Here is a 21048-nt window from a genome sequence, read left to right as displayed (position 1 = left end):
CTTCGCATTCTGCAACCTGCAAAATGCGCTCTGTCTGATCAAGGCCTGAGAAACTATTCCATTTCAAAAGCACATACAAAAATCCAAAACATGCTGCAAACAAAAAAAACAACAATCAAATGCAACAGAAAGACGCTGCAGACACAGCGTCAACCCAACCAAAGTTCTCCGGTCTTCTGGGGCAGTGGTTCCCAACTGATCCAGCAACAGGGGCAAGATTCTTCCTTAGTCATTAGTTCAAGGTCCACTTAGTTCATTATATTTAGCATGATACTTGCGTTTGGCCAAAATTCAATATCTCTCACTCATTTTACAGCTGGAAATTCACCATACTTCAAAATAAAGTGCAGTTTGTACAAACTTGACACATTCGTGAGTCACTTGCAGCCCATTCAGAATGGACCCACAACCCACTTTTGGAACGCGACCCACCAGTTGGGAACCACTGTTCTAGGGGGAGCGCTTAGATGAACAGCTGGACTTTCGACCCGACAGAGAGAGAAACCAGACGAGAGCATCTGTTCTGTTTTTGAAACAGTAAGAAAATTGAAATAAAGTGGCAACATAAAAGTTATGTATTCTTCTTTATATTTGGCCTTAGAGTTTTACAATGTGATAAAACACCAACAGATTTACGTTGCTAATGCAAGCGCATAAATCTGTAGTGTTTTTTTTTGTTGGCTTTGACTGCCTCCTTTCTGTATTTGCAGCGTTTTGCTGTAAATGTATTTTTTAGCTTTCTGCAGCATGTGTTTTCATTATCAGCATGTTGCTGTTGCATTTGTTTTGGATTCATATGTTTTAGAATTGCCATCATTTCTGAAGCTGAGGCAGGTTTCTCCAAATGGAAATGTTACGGGCTGTTGTAACTCAATGGCCCTTGTCTGCCATCATACCTGCATCTATCTGTAAAGCTTTAAATGGTTATGGGCAATCTAAATATTAAATTAACACAATACTCATCAAAAGAAAAAAGAATCTGATGCAAGTTAAAGAACTTAATAAAGCAAAATAAAAATCTCGCTCTCTGAAAGCAGAATCCCCGGACAAATACGAGTGCAATAATCATGGTCTTTTATTGCAAACAAAGGAACAAAATACAATCTACCACACTTTCATCTCTGATTCCTGTGAGACATCAATCATTCAAACAACAACATACAAAATAATGGGTCTGAAACTCTCGTGAACAAATATAAAATGCAGTGAAAACAGGCTCGCCCTCGACGTTATCATGAGACGAGAGCTCCTCGAACGCACGTAAGATAAAGTAATACTCTGTGAAAATTACAGACCTCATACAAAAAAATAAGATTTTTTTTTTAATAATAATAAAAAAAAACAGCCAGCATATTTACAGGACAACAATATTTTCTATGAATCTGGCTTGCCTAAATTCCCAGTGAAACTTTACTTATTACAATTTTCTCAGTAACTAACTTGTTACATGTGTCCTCTCAAAGTGAATAAGGCATGACAATCAACCTTTTGTCTACTCCGACCTTTTGATAACAGCAAATCTTAAATATCAAGATGGAAGACATATTAAGGGACCAGTCAGTCCTCCTCTTTAACGATATTAATATCCTTTATATTAACGCTTGTCATTTTTCAAAGTTTCTGTGCATTGCTCAGCCCGTCTAAGGCACCAACTATTCAGTAGGGGAGTCCAGAACAAACTGTACATGAGCATAAAAAATCAAACTGAGAGAACAGCTAATCCTACGCTAACCTATTAGCATTATGTACATGTATATAAACATTAGTGATGAGAAATAAGGAAAGTTGTAGGAAGCGAATAACTTAATTTACATGCAACCAGTTGGTGAGCGATCCAAAAGAACTTCACAAAAACATTCATCACTTCAGCTCAGTCCTTTAGAGATGAAACAGAGACTGAGAGATCAGTTTTAGAGCAGAGACAGCAGTTTGCAAGGAGTGACTAATAAGAAACAAGTTGGCAGCTACAAATCAGCCTTGTATATATGTAAAAAAAAAAAAAAAAAAAAAATGTGTGCATGCAGACACAGATGTGCTATATATCAGCGACTTTGAGCACTTTCATTGCCAAGTGCGATGAGTAAAAAAAAAAAGGAAAGTTAATTAAAAAGCTGAAGGTTTGAGGCGAAGACTGCTCCTCCAATGTGGGCTGCAGTGGCAGATGTGTGGCGGCTGGGTGCGTGTGTGTGTGTGCGACGATGAGAGTGAGAGCGAGATTATTTTCAGACATCTAAACCTTTCGACCAAAGTCTTGGCATGGGAAAAGCAGGGTGGAGAAGGGTTAAAAAAAAAAAAAAAAGCACACCCACAATCTATAAAACCCCAATAAGAAAGAAAGAGACCTCAAAGTGTACCCCCACCCCTCGTCCTGACCTGACTGTAACACACATACATGGCTCCATCTTCGAGCAACAAACACCCTGATTGACTAAACAGGGATCTTTCCAAAAAGGGTTATGTTTTCCCTTTCATGTGAGGCCACTTTGATCCATGTATCAATCCTGAGGAAACAAAAAAAAGGGGAGCACTAAGTGGAAAAGTGTAAGGTCAAATCAAGCCGTGAGAGATGAGATCATTCATGATGTCAACTCTTTTGTTTTGAATAAGTGTCACTGGGTTTGTTGTTTGTAGGAAAAGAAAAAAAGATACATATCCCTTTGGGAGCCATTGCACAGACAGCTCTAACCTAGATGGTTCTTAAACCAATTTTTTCACTCATGGATTAAATTTCTAGTTTCCATGATCGCTGTAGATCCTCAGAGGAGCTGCGGAGGAGCCAAACCCCAACATTATAGCCTGTTCTGTGATCAGTAGTGATGTCAGCCGCTCACAATGTTTCCAACTGTGCTGTGAGGTATTCGCACAATCATACTTCAAACGCGTACAAACTAAAGCTGAAGGATCACTTTATTAGTGCTCCTTTTTCTGAGCTCTCTGACCCCCCCTTTCTTTCTTTTTTTTTCCCCAACAAGTGTTTTGTTTTCACCATCGTGAATCACGACCCCGGAGTGTCGAGCGGGAGCAGTGAAACTGTTGGTGGTTTATGGAGCCGCATAATGTCGGATGATGACAGCTGTGATAGTCGCATCTGGTATTTATAACTCATTGCTTTGATCCCATGTTTAAAATAAAAACTATAATGACCAATTGGTGTTTGTGTGCAGACAGAAATCAGAGGATACAGAGGAGGGAAAATGAGATAGACAGCGAGGCAGCCTGTTATCATGGCTAAGTGGAAGGGGCTGAAGCCTGGTAGGCCTCCTTTGATGTTCACTGACAACTGTAATAATGGAGTTGTGCTTTTTCACTGCAAGAAAGTGACTGTATTAACACATTTCAGTAATGATAACAGTGCATTTGGTTTAAGTTATGATCCTTGAGACTTTCATTAAATCAAACCTGATGTGTAATAGTTTTTATATTGGTAATTTTTCAGCAGTAATTACATCTCTACTGTTTCATTGCTGTTTCGTTGCTAGGGCAACAGCTTTGGTTCCTGTTTACTTCCTGTCAGCTACCAAGGAAACTATAATATAAATTATATTATATATAAATATATTTAGTGTGTTTGTGTTGTCAAATTTGAAGCAGTATGTAGTTATTACTGGTAGTGGCAGAGTCCCGTTCCCACACTAGGCTGCCATCCTAAACAAGATGGATTCAGAGGAAACAATGCAGGCGTGTAATCCAGCACAGTTTTATGTTATTGTTATCAGTCTCTGTGTCGCATTCTTCTTACACTGAGTCAGAGCTGCAATAAGTTACTGCTGTTTTCTACTGCTGCTGTTTCACATTAAAAGTATTCAGCTGGCAAGACACCAGGTGGCTTTTATTGTGAAAGCACCAACGGGGAAACATTAAGTATTTGTCACTGTGGTTAGAGCTGAGCTCACCAGCTCATCAGTTGACCAGACATTCCTGGCTTTTTTTTTGGTTAGTGACTCATTCTTACTTTACACAAGCAAGTAAGTGAACAAAAAGGAGCAGCCACGCATCTGCAGGTGACAAGATGCACATCAGCTGCAAGTATTACTGACTGACATCTTTGTTAAAGTGTCAGTTTGTCTGGCTGCACTGTAAACAGATACACAAGTTGCTTCTTTTGTGTGTTTGCTGCAGTATTATATCACACTTCCTCTTACAACTGTAACCACGGGTGTCACCAATCAACCAGGAAAGAAATCTTAAGGATTACAACTTTAAGAGTGTAGATATCTGTAAAATAAATAAGCTGAATTGGAGCTGAAAGTAAAAATACTTCCACAGGGAGTGGCCACTCTGTCTCAAGTTACAGGGTTACCATTTCATGAATAATTTACATAAGATACTGAGAGTTTTTTAAAGCCACTGAAGAACTTAACTAAAGGTTTACCGGGGGTTTTCTTTGTAATGTCAGTTAGCTTTTCCCTCAAAACAATGCAATTCTCCCTTTTAATCATGAGTGCTTAGTGAACCTTCCCTTTAACTTGATGATACATCTTGTTTTTTTAAGAAAGCATGCATTATAATTTGCCTTAAATACTGGTTGCAGCCATGATAAACATCTCATCGGTATGAAAACGCCGTAAGCAATCATGGGACCGTTTTGAAAATGCCACAGAAGTTGTGAGGTTTTACGGGAGCAGAGCTCAGTCGGTCTGGGATATAAATACTTCACTAACAAGGGTTTCAACACCTGCCCTGTGACCTGTGTTAAAGACAGGTGCAAACACAAACAAGCAGAATAGAAAACCTCATTCACATCAGTCGAAACGTCACTGTATGCCAAAGCCTCTTAAGCCCACACAGATAGTATCACTGTTCCAGCTTATTTGTAGCTCCTTGAAATGCTACAAATGTGTAATACAATCCACATACACGTCCTTAAGGTTAAGTGGTTACAATCAAGGCAGAGCAGTATTGTTCAAAGAGCTCATTGTGAAACTGAGTGGAGAAGTTGTACTCATCCTTTAACTGAAATGACACCTTTAATGATATTTATATCTGCCACGTGTGAAATCAGTCTCAGTCAGTCATTTGTCCGTTTTTTTTCCTTCACTCGTTTCCTCAAACGTACCACTCCCTGCGTGAGATCACAGATCCGTCCATGTGGGACACATAGTCGCTGTCTGTGCCATTGTCATAGCAGTCATCCGGGAGATAGGGGGAGCCGTTGTTCACTATGGGGCTGTGCACAGGAGGCCCGCAGGGGTGCATGTTTTGGGTGTTGTAGTGATCTGGGTAGTAGTTTCCCTCCTTGTGACCCCTGTGGCCATCCCCCCTGTCGGCCCAGTCATCCCTATCCTTGTGGTCAGGGGTGTAGTCCGGGTAAATGATGTCTCCACCCAGTTTGGGTTTCAGCTCCTGGCTGCCTTTGCTCGTCTTGTCCCCGTAGACTTCCTGTAGCTCATGCGGCTGCAGCACGTCCAGCTGAGATTCCTTCTGCATGTCGGAGGGTCCCAGGTACTGTTTGGTGTAGTAGTCTCCTCTGAAGGTCCGGCGCTGTCGCATGAAGCAGGCGCCACCAAGGATCAGCAAGAGAATCAGGAATAACACTCCACCTACAGCCCCTCCGACAATTGTGCCCAGGCTGCTGTTAGGTAAGGAGGCCTGGGTCGGGGAGGTGAACAGGGCTCTCCGCTGGTCGACAGCAGTGCCAGTTCCGGAGGTGTCATGGAGGAGGGATGCGGTGGTGCTGGGGGCCGCCGTGGTGGGGGGAGGATCTGCGGAGAGAACATGTGATGAAAAGATTTAAACAGAGAAGAAGGACAGCAGATTGAGTGAGGAGTCATAAAAATAAAGAGAGGAAAGACCACACTTTATGTTCTGTAACGATTGGCGAGCAAGTGTGAATGGTTCTTAGATTAATTTATAGCAACACTGTGCAGTGTTGGAGTAGTGACATGCCTCTCCTGAGACTAAAGAATCTGTTGAAAGCTGCGCTGTGGAGCAAAAAGGAGGAAATGAGAGGGGCAGAGAGAGGTTAAGTGCTGACTGTCATTGTGTGTGTGTGCACGAGAGAGAGACAGCAAGGGATAGGAGGACAGAGGACATGCACTCATGAGCATCTGAGTGAGCGTGATTGGCTCTCCCCCTTTCTTTCCAAGCCCTGCTGTGGGGAAGTCATGTGAGAAGATGAAACGCTGTGTGATCGATGTGAGGTTCCTGCATCTGATTTGTCCTCCGGTGGCCGGCGTTTGTGATAGCAGCCAGAGCTGGAGAGGAACGGGCTGTGTGGAGCTCAAGGTCAGGATAAGTGTCTCCATTCTGACCTCCAGCCTCTGGGGCTAAGAGCAGCCTGATACCACGAGTCGATCTCAGCACAGGAACATCAAAAGCCTGACTACAAAGCAAAATGACTCGCTCTAATAGAGGTCTGCATCTCCGGGAGGTTTTTAGGTACTAGTTATCAAAACCGGATTCCCTGTGGAGCTGTAATGATTTCCACAATTTGTGTAACTGAGTAAGAGTCTAATTACCTGCAATTATACACTGTGTGTGAGCCTGAAGGATCAGGGCTAAAGTGAAAGCATGAGAGAGGATAACAGAGACAGCTCAAGGTCAGTGAACTGATATACTGGCAATCGTCAGTCACTATCAATCCCACCCTGCAGCGCGACATTTTAAACTCATGTAGGGTTATGAGCATCTGCAACCATGTAGCTGATCATCTGAGGGACGAGCAGCCAAAAACCACAAGGCTGCACAGACAACTGGGAATGTGAAACAGCTACACCGAGCAGCCACGGAGGGGGGAGGGAATATAGCTGAGCTCAACCTGGCTATCTCCACAGGGGATGGAAGTGAGAGGCCACATGCCCAAGTCTTACTATTTGACAAGAGAAGCAAGATAATTGCTCGGTGCAAGTCCGTCCTGGACAGGATGTCAGCTGCGCTTTCGTTTGGAGCGGGACTCCAAACCAGGCCTGTACACAGATGGAGCCTGACAGCCTTTTTTGGGGCTCCTCCAGCTCTTTTCCTCTCGACAGTGAGAAACGAAAGGGATTGTGTGTGTTAGCGGAGTTCGTGTCCAAAAGCAGCAGTTGCTTTGTTTGGAAAAGGATTAAAAGCAGTAGAGGAGAAATGAAAACAAAAAGAGATGCAGAGTTCTCAGGATCCACACCCTGACTTTACAATAATGAACTCAAGTAGCAAACCATGGACAGACAGAGGAAGCAGACGGGAGTAGTTAAATACCCTACAAGTTTTCTAACAAGGATTTATGCCTGTGAATCAACAGCACTAACAAATCCAAATGCAGGGAATCCCCTTTCGATGATCAGGGGGAAGTCCCTTCTGCATATTAGTTTTAATCTATTAAGCACTGAAATAATCACATTTCACACAACTTAAAAAAACAATACACTGTTAAATAACAACCACACACCTACTTCTGTGTACTGCAAATCTGTGAACACAATCTACTACGTCCCGCTGTGAAACCTGACCTTAAACAAAACAAAGACAAAGGCTACATGGGTGCATACTTTGCTGAACCAGCAGGGGTAAACACCCTCTACCTTATCTGAGAAATCTAATGTTGCCAAAACCACAACAGTGGAAACGTTTGGTACTGATACTCTTTATCTGCACTCCGTGCTCCTCTGTTGCCAGGAATGTGTGAAAGTGGATCTGGGCAGGGACATTTATATGGAGGCTTAGCTCTGCTAGAAGTGTTGAACTGAGGGCCGATCGCACTGAGAGGGTAATCTTACATCAGAGAGGGGCACGATGAATGTCAAAAGGCACAGATTGCTCCCTCTTTTTAACCTGGGGTGTTAAATGTAATTTATCTAAATAAGCACATGAAAGAATTCAATAGCACTTTAGAAATTGAGTAAAGAAGTCAAAATATACCTTGTACCCAGAGATTTACATCTTGACTGCGGAGACCGATATCGTTTAGCACTTCACAGCGGTACACTCCAGAGTCATTGCGATCCAACGGGCGATTGAAAGCAAAGCTATTGTTTGATATCTCAACACCCTCGGGCATCGATCCATCCAACCTGTGCAGATATGAAACATTACATAAATCTTACAGTGTACAGTAAATCATACACACAGACTCAAAGAAATACATTATGTTGCTACTGCAGTGATGTCACTGTTCTGCTGGTTGTGTTGACTCTCACTCGTAGGCCTGTTGCAGCTATTACATGATCACATGACTGCGATAATTTGAGCTGACTGCACTTCCATCAGATGAGGGGGGGAAAGCTCTTTTATAGCAACACAAGGTTTCAAAGTCAGAGCAAAAAAAAAAAGAAAATAAAGAGCTTGGCTGTCTAGACTTTTCTGGTACTGTCAGTTCACATGAGACCATATTTCTTGTTTTCAAAGCAAGATGATGACAAAGAGCTGCCAATAGGCCAGTGTTGCTCTGATGCATGAACCATTTGGAATCTTTTATTTATAGCAGGGAGTCTTCCCGACGGGTGCAGCAGTGCAATTGACAGCTCCAGTGTCCGGGCTACAAAAGTCAAGCTGGAGGTAATTTATAGACAGAAGCTTCTTCGTTTCAACCCTTAATTTTAAGTTTGTTTGAGCCCAGTTTAGTTTATCACAACTGGACCACACAGCAGCTGATGTTTCACCCATGTTGGCTATAACATTAGTTACTCTACAAACAAGTGGCTTTTGTCTGTTTGTCATTAAACTGGTGATCCACAAAACAACAATCAAACAGAAAAAGACTCCTTATAACTAAATACTAGTGATAAAAACTCATTTAAGTTTCATTATAACCCAGTAAACTGTGTGAGGGGGATTTTACTTGAACACATGATAAACTTTTAATTTGTCCAGACTAAAACAAGTTTACACCTGGTTTCCATTATTCACATTCTACAATGTCTTTTTTGACATGAGCTGCTGACAACCTGACAACAAGTATCAGATGTTTTTCCAAGTTTATGAGTTGGCAAGGACTGCACATTTTAACAACTGATTAGATTTAAGTGATGTGTCCCCTGAATTTGGGACAGAGATGGGGCAGTTTGCCTAACGCTGCATAACCGGACCCTTAGAAGAACACAATCAGCTGCTGAGACTCTGGACGAAATGTGTATTTCTGCTCCAAAGGTACGCAAGTTTTTTGGGATACTGACCTGGTCCATATGAAGCGACGGGCAGGTGGGTTGGCTTTGGCGCCACAGGTGAACCTCACATTCTCCTGACCCACGTACCAATTTTTGTCGATTCCGATTATTGATACCATCGGTGCAACTGTAAAACAAAATAAAACAAATGGTTATGATTTAAAAAATGTGTATTATTTACTAAAAACACATTTTTTTTTTTACAATGTATTTTTTATTACAGCAGTGTTTTTTGTTAGGTCATGCTGACCAAACTGTACTTTAGTTTTATTTCATAGTGTAAAAGACTAGCACTCAATAATCAGTCATTGTGATCCCAGCAGCCTGATGACAAATGAGCTTTTCCAGAAGGAACAAAGCGTGCATTATAAGCACAGTAGCGGAGCAATGACAAAAACAAAGCCTGTGCAGGACTGTAGCAGGGTACAGGATCTGCCGGTGAACGAGAGCCAAGAGAGTGAACAAATGACCCTGGGTTGGTGGAAAGTTAGAAAATGACAGACTCACTCCGACAGTAGATGTAGTGCAGCTAATAATAAACTCTACTGCCTCACCATGACAAAGAAGAAAAAACAAAACAAAGGAAAGCAGGAGGATGCCTAAATGAAAGCAGGCACATGCCACTGTAATAACACATGGCAAACACTGACTTAGATATCCAATATTTCATTTTGATTTCTCTCGAGGACAAATGAGGAACTCATTACAGCACACAGTAAGATGCCTCGGCTCATCGTGTCCACTGACCCTTTTCACGCAGCTCCACGTTGAAATTGTGCTTGTTTTGCACTTAAAATCCCTTGCCTCTGCATTTGACATGATTTATAGAGCTGGGAAGCCTCTTTCTTCCTGTATTAACCTTGTTTTTTACTGCGTCTCCACGCGCTGTCCCCCAGTAGCCCCCTGCTTCTTGTGTTGCTGCTGAGGCCTGATCAATATTTCATAAAATACCTTCATTAGCCTGCACTCACATGGTCCAAACACAGACTAACCCTTAGTACTGCTCGCCAAGGAAGTATGCATCAATGATTATAGCATTAAGATGACTCTTAAATGGCCCCTTTATGGGCAAAGGAGGAAAGGTACTGAGCGGGCTATTCATAAATCAGGCTATCAGCATGGGTTAATATCGATAAGATGCACTGTACATGGTAGGGCTGCACAACTGGAGCTATAATAATCGTTACTTTCATAGAACATTCATCGGTGATTTCAGGAACAATTTACATTATTGATGACAATAACTAAAAGTTCAATAAATGCATAATCTTACACAATTAATTGGGCAGTCGTAGTGCTTCACTTGACCCAATGTGGGGAGCAGCGTGATCAGAAGCAATCTGGTGTAGCGTGTAAAAGATGGTAAAAGGACGATGCCACAAAACCACTCACACTAAAATTTGGTTTCATTTATGTCTCTTTGAGCAGACAGCTGCAGATATTCTATATTTTTGTTATTGTAGATTTTAGCAAACATTACTGAAACAGGAGTAAATAGCTCATTTGTTGGGGACCTTGGATTTAGTGAGCTGGTCAGTATTTACAGCAGCAGGGTGCAGAATGTGGGATTGACTCAAAGTACACTACGGTGCCTATGTTCGTCATTACCCAGTGCAGTGATGCTGCTCACTGGTGTGTATTTGGAAAATCGGTGTACACATGCACATCTTTGTTGTCCAGGTTCTGAGTCCAAAACTGCAACTGTATTTTCTGTCTCCGATGGACTTGCAGCACTGTTAAGTGTTCTTTTTTGTTTGGGTCAGACTTTTAGCGGTTTGTGGAAGAGACAATAGATGCAAGAAAATTTATTTATAAAAACAGAGTCATTATGACAGCAACAACAAAATGTCATTCACTGTGGAGACAAAGGGATACCTCCATGAACCAGAGTATAGAGAAGATGAACTTTGCAGAAGGAAAATAAATGGTCCTGTTTGAACAGCCAGGAAAAACACAAGCATGCGCCATCTTTGAAATACTTAGGAAAGTGAAGTTCTGTTTCTGTCTGATCATGCAGCAGCTCTTTCTGACCCGAACAGAAACTCGAACCTGTGGTGCACGGCACAGTTGGATTTTTTACATGGGGATACTTAAGTTTAACAGCTGAGGAAATGTAGCGCCAAAGAAAAGGTTGTCTGACGGTGAGGTACAGGAGCTAAAATATTCTAAACATAGCATCCACTTAGACTGATATTGATTTTTTTAAGTGGCTTTTTTTTTTGCTGCTAACCCCATTCCACAACAGTACATTGCTAAGTTTCCGTAGTGGCACTCCTGCCTGCTTCTCCAAACTGGGAGCAAACTGATCACCATCTACTGACTATGAATAAGCACTTCATACATACCCACAGTCTGAACTATCCCTTTAACAATGTTGCAAGTCAATAGTTTTTGGACAGTGGAGGTCCATGGCACAAAGGAGTAAGCTCCATCAGGCTGTGGCTACACAGGTGATACTTAGTCGAAGTAGTGGGATCAATTCATTGTTGGTTTTGGGATTTCATGATAAGAATAATATCACCTGACTTATCTTGTCAAGTGTAAATAAAAAAAACAGCACAGGAATCAAGGAAGCGTTTTATGTTGCACTTACACTGAACATTTAGTGTATAGGGTATGCGGAATTCCGTTTGCAGGGCCGGGTGGCGCACCACACAGGTGAGCGTCTTCCCCTGGGCGTAGCTCTGCGGTTGCCACATGTAGCGCACGTGTACGGTGGTGGTGCCGTTGAGCTCATCGTGACTTAGCCTCTCACTTCTTCCATACAGCTCCGTCTCCCAGAAAACCTCAGCAGCAGGACGGCCACGCTCTGCTATGCAGGTGGCCACCAGTGACTCGTTGCCTCCATCCAGCAGAGCTGTGGGGCCGGCGGACACGTAGACTTTTGGCTCCACTGTGATGAAGAGTGCGAAGAGGAGGGAGAGAAGGGGGGAGGAGAGGAAATGACAGAATGGAGAAAAGATTACAAAATGAATATTGATCTTTTTGTGTATGTATATGAATAAATAATGTCCATCATGTAATATATGGACAGAGGGAAGTGGCCTTAGTATACTTAACTGCCAGAGAGAGCAAAGTGACTTCTTCCATTTCACATATATGCATTAAAAATTGATGAAGCATGCTATTAAATCATATGGATGCATTTCAGAGACTGAGCTGTCCTTATTGTTGGAGTCTAATGGTCCAACTGTATGGTTCTAGCACAGCCTTACGTCTGTGTATGACTTTGGGGAAAAACCCTTCATATTGCAGAATCAGAGGCTACTGACAGTCGACACTGTGGTGTGTTTGTATTTGACTCTGTTGTACTGAAAGATGAGGAGCTAAGTTACTGTACACTTCTCAGCACTTTGAGTAATGTTATACCGGCTTCCTGAGAATAACTGCAGGTTTAGATTGAACAAGGATTTTCTCAACAGAGAGGCAAAACAGATCCATGCAAGAGGGACGTGACCAGAATAACACCACCCCTCTACCTGTTGTGCGAAGCAGTAAAACTGTTTATCTACTGCTGTGCTGGCCTAAAAAAAGACACACAGGGCTCTGTTTAATAATCACAAAGTGTCAGAGATGACACTTTGTGATTATGCTGGAAAGTTCAGCAAGACAAAAGAGGAAAAGGGACGGATGAATTAAAGAAGATGGTCTGCTGAGGGAGGGGAGAACACAATGGAGGGGTGGTGAAGTAAACTGGCTACACAGGTTATACCTCTATGTACCATCACTGGAATTTCCCTCTTACGTAAATTTCTTCTTCTTTCTCTTGCGGTGCACTGTCTCCTCCATCTCTGTCCTTCCTCAAAGAACAGCTGTTCCACTTACTGCAACGGTGACCGTTTTAAGAGACACATGGGGGCACACACCAGCTTAATCCACAAGACAAGGCCATCACCTTTAAGACATCTGCCACCCCACTCCTCCGGCCAGGCAGGAGGTCCGACAACAAATTCAAATAACTCTCGGCACCCTGCTTTTCCAAAAATAACCTGGCGTCTCCTGTACCCGGAGCAGGGGCAGGGACATCGCTCTCGGTCGTCCACCTCACATTCTTCATTTGCTTCCCCCGGCCCCTCCTTACAGGGTTCCGACTATAAACAGTAGCTGCTCTATGTTAAAAGGCAAGCTGGCCGAAGCTTCAGAATTACTAAATCAGAGAGACGTGTTAATTTGGAGTTGCTGTCAGGAAGGGAGGGGAACGCTTTGGATGAGTGGAAATGCTTTAGGGGAAAGGGTAACGATTTCCCTTCAGCAAACTGGCTGCATTGGCCCTTTCCAGCCCACGTACACACTGATCCACATATGCACACTGAACACTGACGTCACAGCGGAAACCCCTAGAAAAAGGGGATTTGACTGGATGTCCAATGGTCATGCATCACATGTGGACACTTTTACTGTAAAGATTCATCATTAAAACCTCTAGTTTCACATTTTTACTGTTTGGTATGGTGATCTATAGCAGATCTAAAATAATCACCCATCTTTTTTGTTTTAGATTTTGGAAGCTGTGATGCAAAAGGTTGATAGTTACCAGAACAAGAAAAGATAAAACGTGAGACATACAGCAACATGCAAGCAAAAAATGACACTTCACAGAAACTGAAGGGGAAGTCCAGCATTATTTGAATAAACAAAAAGAAGAAACGAAACATTTCTCACCACAGAAAAAAAAAAAAAAAAAAAAAAAGAATAAAAAAACTATGACCCTCCTCAGATTTTGGCTTCGGTGAGTAAGCGTCTTTAACCATCTCTCTGTGGGGCTGATTCCTCAATTTTGTGACTCAGCAAAAAAGAACTTGCATTATTTGCCACATGAACGAACAGACAACTTCAAACAAAAGAGAATGCAGTTCGTGGTTGAAAGACAAAGCTCAAATGCTTATTGATAAAATCTGCCTCGCCAACTGAATGCATGTGCATGTTTAAGAAAGTCAATGGCTGTTCATTAGTTTTCCCATTCACCTGTCAGCACGTTCACACAAAAGGTCAATCTAATTCATTCACTTTACGTGCCATATTTTCCTTCTCTAGTTCCTTCCTTTTGCTCACTGGTGGAGACTTTTGGCTAACGCACTGTAGCACACTTCCTGCTGAACTGTTCCTTAAATGCTCAGGCCTTTTCTCTGAGAAGCTGTAGACGCACGGTGAAAAGGAAAGCGAGAAAGTGTTGGGCCAAAGCAAATATTGTGTGTTGAGTGTCTCATGATTAAACACAAGACAAGGTTCGCATCAAGAGTGTAAGTCAATGTCCGCTGCACCTGTTAATGATTATGATGTGTGTCGTGACTTAGATCTATTATTCATGGGTTTGAGCCTTTTCAACGCTTTAGTTTAGTTCATTTGAAAGGAATGAAAATGAAGTCAAGTGCTTTCTTTTCAACCTCAAAACGTAAACATGGATCAAAACTTGGAACTTTGAGCTGAGTAGTTAAAACAAACACAATATACACCATAAAACCAATATTCTGTATCTAAAAACAGTTTGTTAACGAGGACTTATTATGCTCATTTTCAGGTTTAAACTTGTATTTAAGGTTTTCACTAGGACATGTGCACATGCTCTAATGGTCAAAAACAAAATTCCTCTCACTATCTGAGCTGAAACACCTGTATTCACCCTCTGTCTGAGTTACTCAGTTTTATCGCTTGTTTTTTTAGCCCCCCTTCCCAAAAAGCCCAGTCTACTCTGATTGGTCGGCGTGTCCAGGTCTACCATATCTCTATTGGTGTGTCTCAAGTCACATACTTCCGTTAGTACACTTCTATGTAGTATACTATGTGCACTATGAACTCATTGGCGTAGTGCACGAATTTCGACAGGGTAGTGTTGTCTCAAACCAAACACGGCCGTTGCACACTCACCGGAAATGACAAACGCAAATTAGCTAGTTAGCAAACTAGCATTAGCATTCTCATTATCGTTCGTGGTACCAATTATTACAGACTGCTAAAGTCACCCAATAAACATACTGCTGGCTTATACCCGACAACAGTATAGTGGTGTTTAGTGCAGAAGACACTTGTATTTGTACAATGCAGCGACGTTCACGGTCGCACAGTCCTCGGCCGCTATTTCCAGTTTAAAAAGTGGTCCCTTCCGCTACGTAGCCAAGATGGCGACCATTGAGGGCGAGAAGTGTCCATAGTTCCACACTCAACTTTTTGACCATTTTGAGTGCACCATCCGGGTACTCATAGTGCACTGCTTTTTTCCATACTTCTCAGTGTGAACGCACTTATGCACTCAAAATATTAAGTGTAAGTACAGAAGTATGCGATTTGAGACACAGCATATGTCTCTGCACCATCACTGCACCATGAATAGAAGCACTTTTTCCCATGAAAAATCACCAATATGTTTCAAAAACAAGGGGGAATTAGCAACATTGGCAATCGAGTTTACATGTGTCACTGACTTTAGCATGAAGCTTTATTTAGCGGGGTAGGCTTTGTAATAAATCTGGCACACTATGACGTCATACCGTAGCCAGAGTTGAAACAACTGCTGGAAACGTAGTGTTAAAAACAGTAGGAAACCTGAGGTTTTTGCTCACAGGGATTACTTTTACACATGTTGACCTCATTACTTGAAACTTTGGCCATGTTATTTATGAACATCCTTCACTGTCACACTATATTTAAGACACAGAATACAGGAAAGCATAATAGGTCCCCTTTAATAAACTCCGGTTCAACAATATATTGTCCATATGCTGACTTGTTAACCAGAAATTTTGGGATGCAGCTACTTCTTCCTGTCTCAAAACATTCTTGTGAAAATGGCACAAGTCAACCCAAAAGGAGGCAGAGATGAAGATGCCAGTCTTCATCGCTGCCTTGGGAACTTAAATCTGCTGACTTTAGGTCTTGTAATTGTGATGTGTGCTCTTTAGGATAAACACCCTATGCCCACATGACATGTATGTAATTGCCAAGAACATATATTTCCACCATAATCACACCCTAATTACATGAGAATTGTAAAGAAGGCCTAGGCATGTATTTGTGTTTGGGTGTGCATGTATGTGTTTGTATGAGCCATAAAAAACCCAATGCGTGTGAGAAGCTGCGTGGAGAGGAAAACAAGGTGTAGCTGAACTCTGTGAGGTCCCAGACACTGTGGCTGTCACAGCAGCACTTAATGTAACACTCATTAGTCATCAGAGTCTCCCTCAGTCTCTGGAGTGAGACGAGAAACTACTGCCTACAGTGCAATCTCCGACTCTCAGCGCTGCCTGAGTGCAATCCAACCGCCAATTTAGGGCTTGAAACATACGCTGACCACAGAGAAAGTTCAATGGTCATAATCCTCAGAGGGGGGGTTACTGTATGTGCCCCATACAGTGTAGAACATACAGGTTAACACCAGTGCAAAGACAATACAGTGTGTGTATGCAATAATTTGGATAAACAGGAAAATGGTAATGAGTAGCAAGAAATAAATATATATATCTTGATATAGTACGTGTTTGATGAGATGTATATTTCTTTAATAATTTATTATAAACTGTGGGGTTGTTAAGGTCATTACGGAAAGGCAGATGTATCAGCACCAACAGAGGTTTTCAGTACAAAAAAAGAAAATTATGATACCAAATGTGCCGATACCCTGAAGTATATCATCTTTAATTATATATTTTCTACACTAGAGACTGCCAAATTTGTCATCTGCTTCCTCGATGCCTGTGAGAACGTTACAAATGCCAGTTACTCAGCCTGAGGTATGATTTCATAATTAGTGACAAAGGGTGAAGACAACTAACAACAATCCTCACTGCCTCAAGGGAAATGGCTGCACATTGTCGTCTCAAGACCAGTGCTACACTCGAAACTTTTTCATGCAGCACGGTTAAATGCAAGTGAATGTCATGAGAGTTACTCCGCATCACACCCTGCAATTAACTTGTTGTTGCATGCAACTAGTTGCATCAAGTTGGGACTGTTTGGACTTTCTGCACGCTGTTTACATGGTTGCTACATGAGAAGGGAGTCTCTATATTCCTTACAAGTATTAATATGTATGCTTTATGATTTGTATGTAAGTAGCCTTGTGGAGGACCTTATGGAGAGATTAATTTAAACCTGACATAGCAGGTTTTTCCACAGTGAGTGACACTGCACTGCAGATTCCTGTAGGGATTTAAATTTAAATATCGTCTGTCCACACTCCAGGTTGTAATTTAAAAAGCTAGGTAGCTTCAGGGAGTAGTTTGTTCCTCCAGGGCAAACACTTGGTGGTCACTGAAGTTTTGCTTAATCACAACCAATGACGTCCTGCTTTAAAAGTGAGATTATAGAACAGTGTGAAGAAGCACTAAGTACAATGAGAAAGGAAAAGAGAGAGCTCTACTTTACCTAGTACATTAACATAGGTTGATGCTTGTGTGTTGCCCAGAGGAAACGTTGCAACTTTGCAAGTGTAGGACCCGATATCTGCAAAGCTAGCTCCTTCGATGGTGATGGTGGCGTCCCGTATAGAGGGGGAAACAAACGAGACGCGCTTGATGTAGTCTTGAGAAATGGAGGTTCCAAACTCGGGGTTGAACACTGCCAAGGTAATGGTGCCTGAAGGAAGGCGACGTTCCCAGGAGCTCTGTGTGAGATTGAGATTGGAGCCCATCTCTATCCTGCAGCTCAGTGTGATGTTCTTCCCCAGCACTGCGTTCACTTTCTCAGGAACAACCACCTGGTTACTGCTTACACCTGCTGAGAGACAAAGAAGAGAGATACGATTCAGAGACACAAGCAACACATCATCGCTGCAGCCTTAATTAAATCGTAAAAATACATTTGTCATGACACTGTCACTTCACTGGATTGTGAGAGTATAGTTTTTGTTCTCTGGTATCTAACAGTGGAAGAAAACTGTCTGTGAATCCAGCTCTAGAAAGTACAGTAGATGGGATGTGCCAGCAATAAGGCCCAGATTAAAATTACAGTCTTGATTAGCTTTCTACACGCTATCATTACGCATTCACTCCCTTCACTCATCATCGACAGACTTTCTTGGTGTTAAAAAAAACACAGACCAGACTTCATCTGGATTATTCTGAGTGCTCTGCTTTGCCTCTTAATAAGCAACACACTTTCACCGCAGGACACTCAGACTGTCCCTCTTGCTAATCATCAGAGCACCTTTAAAACAGGAAAGAAAAAAAAATTCACTGGAAGGAGATGAAACAAAAGGAGCAATTTTATAGTTTATGCCCTCTTTTTACGAGGCCCTTAATTTGACATGAAGCCCACCGCAGGATTTTTCTTTTTAAATTAAAGTTATTGTAAACTAATGCAACATGAAAACTTGGTGTTGAACATTCATTTAACGGTGTAATTTCTAAAAGAAAGTCAAGACAAGATGAGCATGTGATAATAACAAATGCCTGAATCTTTATTTTTGAGAAATCAGCATTGGAGAGAGTAATTCGGTGTCGTGATATGCAAGCTGTGCGGACAGTAATCTCCATGTCACAGTTGATAGACGTGCTTCTGGAAGTAGCAAAAAAAACAACAAACAAAACAACCAACTCAGTGGGAATGAATGCTATATCTTGCAAACCTAACCTGAAATAAATCCTAAATTACAGGTTATAGCTACAGCCCTGAACGGGGGGAAAAAATCCATCCAAGGCTCCATTTTTTGTGAGCATAATGACACAAAGTCATCGATAGAAACACTGCTTCAACGTTTCAGAGGCTATATAAATTCAAAAGTGAATTACAGAGCAGATCTACAGTAAACCTTTGTGGAAATATTTGTTTTGTAGATAAAACGTAAAAACGTGATTTCATTCATACTATTCAAACAGTACCCCTCAGTTTGCTTGACACGGTTGCAGTCGGAGTAAGTTATATTTGGGAGCCATAAATTTCCACTTTGTACGTAGTCTCGGATGTGTATGGAGTAAAGCTTATAAAAGTGGTCCACTGGCTGGTATTTTGAGTCTTTGGCATGAATGTGAGCGGTAAGCCACAGCAATGCTATCTTGGTTTGTGAGGAATATAGCCAAAGGAGGCTCAGGCTCCCCGTGCTCCATTACGTCCCCTGTAATTTTAGTGATTACACACACACACACACACACACACACACACACACACACACACACACACACACACACACACAAATGTGTATCTCTTCCCATGTGTGTAAGAGTCAGGCATTTTGTTTGAATGGCTGCTGAGCCCTAAATGTATGTTGCATTGTGTTGTGAAGTTTCATGTTGTGCTATAATACTTGGGCTTTCCTGTTTGTTTTTTTTCCTCTGCTGACCCACATTTCCAAAATATTTTCCATGTGTTTTTTGCCTTACTGTGTACACCAGTGGTTCTCAACTAGGGGTCCGGGGACCCCCAGGGTTCCTTAAGGGAGTTCCAGGGGGTCCCCAGAAAAATGAGGAATAGTTTATGTTTATTATTTAATGCACTATAGAAGTGAGGCCAACGTGAGTAAGAGTCATACGAGTGACTAATCTGATTATAGGTTTCACCTCCTCTACACTTATCTTCTCAACTGTAGTTGACAGCTATAGAATTCTGTGCTTAATCATATCTAACAAAAATCTTTTCAGATGGAGGTCCCTGAAGCAAAATCTGATCACATGGGGGTCCATGACCCAATCAATGTAGGGCTCCCAGTGTAGCATAGCTCTGCACCATATTTAGGCTCTTATTAAACTAATGTATTTCACTGAGCCTGCCTTATTTGTCATTCACTTGAAAAGACACTTGGGAAAGTCACTTTGGACTACTATTCCATTTCTCCACTATAATTTTGGCATCCATTTACATCTTTTTCCCACCCTTGCATCGTGACCTGGTCTAAAAAAAGCCCATACTGCCATAATGTGCTTTGCAGTGCATGTGCTACCCTGTGTTTGCATTGCGTCTGCCGGAGTCCTCTGGGTGCACTGGTGTGAGGGAGAATCAGGGTCAGAGCCATGTGGGTTTTACATTCTGCACTCCATGGTCATCTGAGCTGACACAACAGCTGTTTGTTGTCACCTTACAAGTGCAACTCTTTTTTTTTTTGCTTGGAAAAATATAATAAAATTATACTGCCATGATAAAAGCGTGACTGTGAGATTAACATTTGCAAAGAGATATCAATAACTGTTTTAAGAATATAAAAGTCATGCTGATAACCCCCACCCCTGGAGTGGTAAACTAACATGCTTGGCATGCGTGACATTGCATTGATGCATGCAGACACGTGTCTCAGTCCAGCCTTCTCCCTAACATGCTCTACATACTGCAGCTACCTGACACGACACCCCAACTGCTACCGTTCGTAGTTTCTCGATCTCTGAGAGTCAGCTTTCAGGCCTGTCAAAGCATACAAAGAAACTAGACTCCATCCATGCTATGTTCTGTTTGTTTTACAGTAAGCATTTGGGAGTAAGTAGGAAAGGAGGGAGAGAAAGGGGGGAAGTGCTTAAAGAGGACTCCACCCTTACCATTATGGGAGGAGAGACAGATGGCCTCTGCATGGGATACCTACAGCCAGGAGGAGAGTGGGGAAACTTGGCACTGCTAGCTGAGACCATGAAGAACACAGCCAGAGCTCACAAACTAGAGCTCCGTGAAATATTATCTAAAATACTGCAGGCAAATGAAATGTAAGCAGTGCGTTAAACAAAGCTGTCATGCTGTTTCATCAAGGAAATAGGCGTACTGCTACAAAGCAGAGGCACAGCTCAGGAGTGTCACTAGTTTCATTACGGGTTATCCATCTTATCCAGTAAACAGATATGGTTCAGAACTTTAATAGGATAAACATGAAAACCTATATTACCGTGACCATCTTTATGCCGTGTCACTGTTTGGATACAGTGCAACCCATTTAGTCATCTCAAAATGTGACACCCTGCTGAGAACAGGAAGAACCCAGGCCTGCAAAACCTAATTTGACCGTAGAGAAATAGGCTGCACTTTTGCCCCCTTTTTCCTTGAGAAACCCAAGGAAAGAATG

General features: G+C 42.0%; 1 protein-coding gene across 2 annotated transcripts in view; it reads right to left on the bottom strand.

Moving 5' to 3' along the window:
* Positions 1–1064: 1064 nt before the first annotated feature.
* Positions 1065–21048, bottom strand: part of nectin3a (nectin cell adhesion molecule 3a) — a 33931-nt gene continuing 13947 nt past the window's right edge. Inside the window, exons 2-6 of one of the 2 annotated variants that reach the window (XM_050072721.1) lie at positions 17439–17789; positions 11674–11973; positions 9090–9207; positions 7837–7988; positions 1065–5702 (exon numbers count right to left, since the gene is read on the bottom strand). In XM_050072721.1, the coding sequence (XP_049928678.1) occupies positions 5047–5702; positions 7837–7988; positions 9090–9207; positions 11674–11973; positions 17439–17789 (1577 nt within the window). In that variant the 3' untranslated portion in view covers positions 1065–5046. The remainder of the gene's footprint in view (positions 5703–7836; positions 7989–9089; positions 9208–11673; positions 11974–17438; positions 17790–21048) is intronic. The other variant, XM_050072730.1, reaches the window with a different exon arrangement.

The sequence above is a fragment of the Epinephelus moara genome, chromosome 2 (genome assembly GCF_006386435.1).
Source record: "Epinephelus moara isolate mb chromosome 2, YSFRI_EMoa_1.0, whole genome shotgun sequence".
Taxonomy (NCBI): domain Eukaryota; kingdom Metazoa; phylum Chordata; class Actinopteri; order Perciformes; family Serranidae; genus Epinephelus; species Epinephelus moara.
Note: the sequence above shows the minus strand (reverse complement) of the source record. Positions and strands in the feature narration are given on the sequence as shown.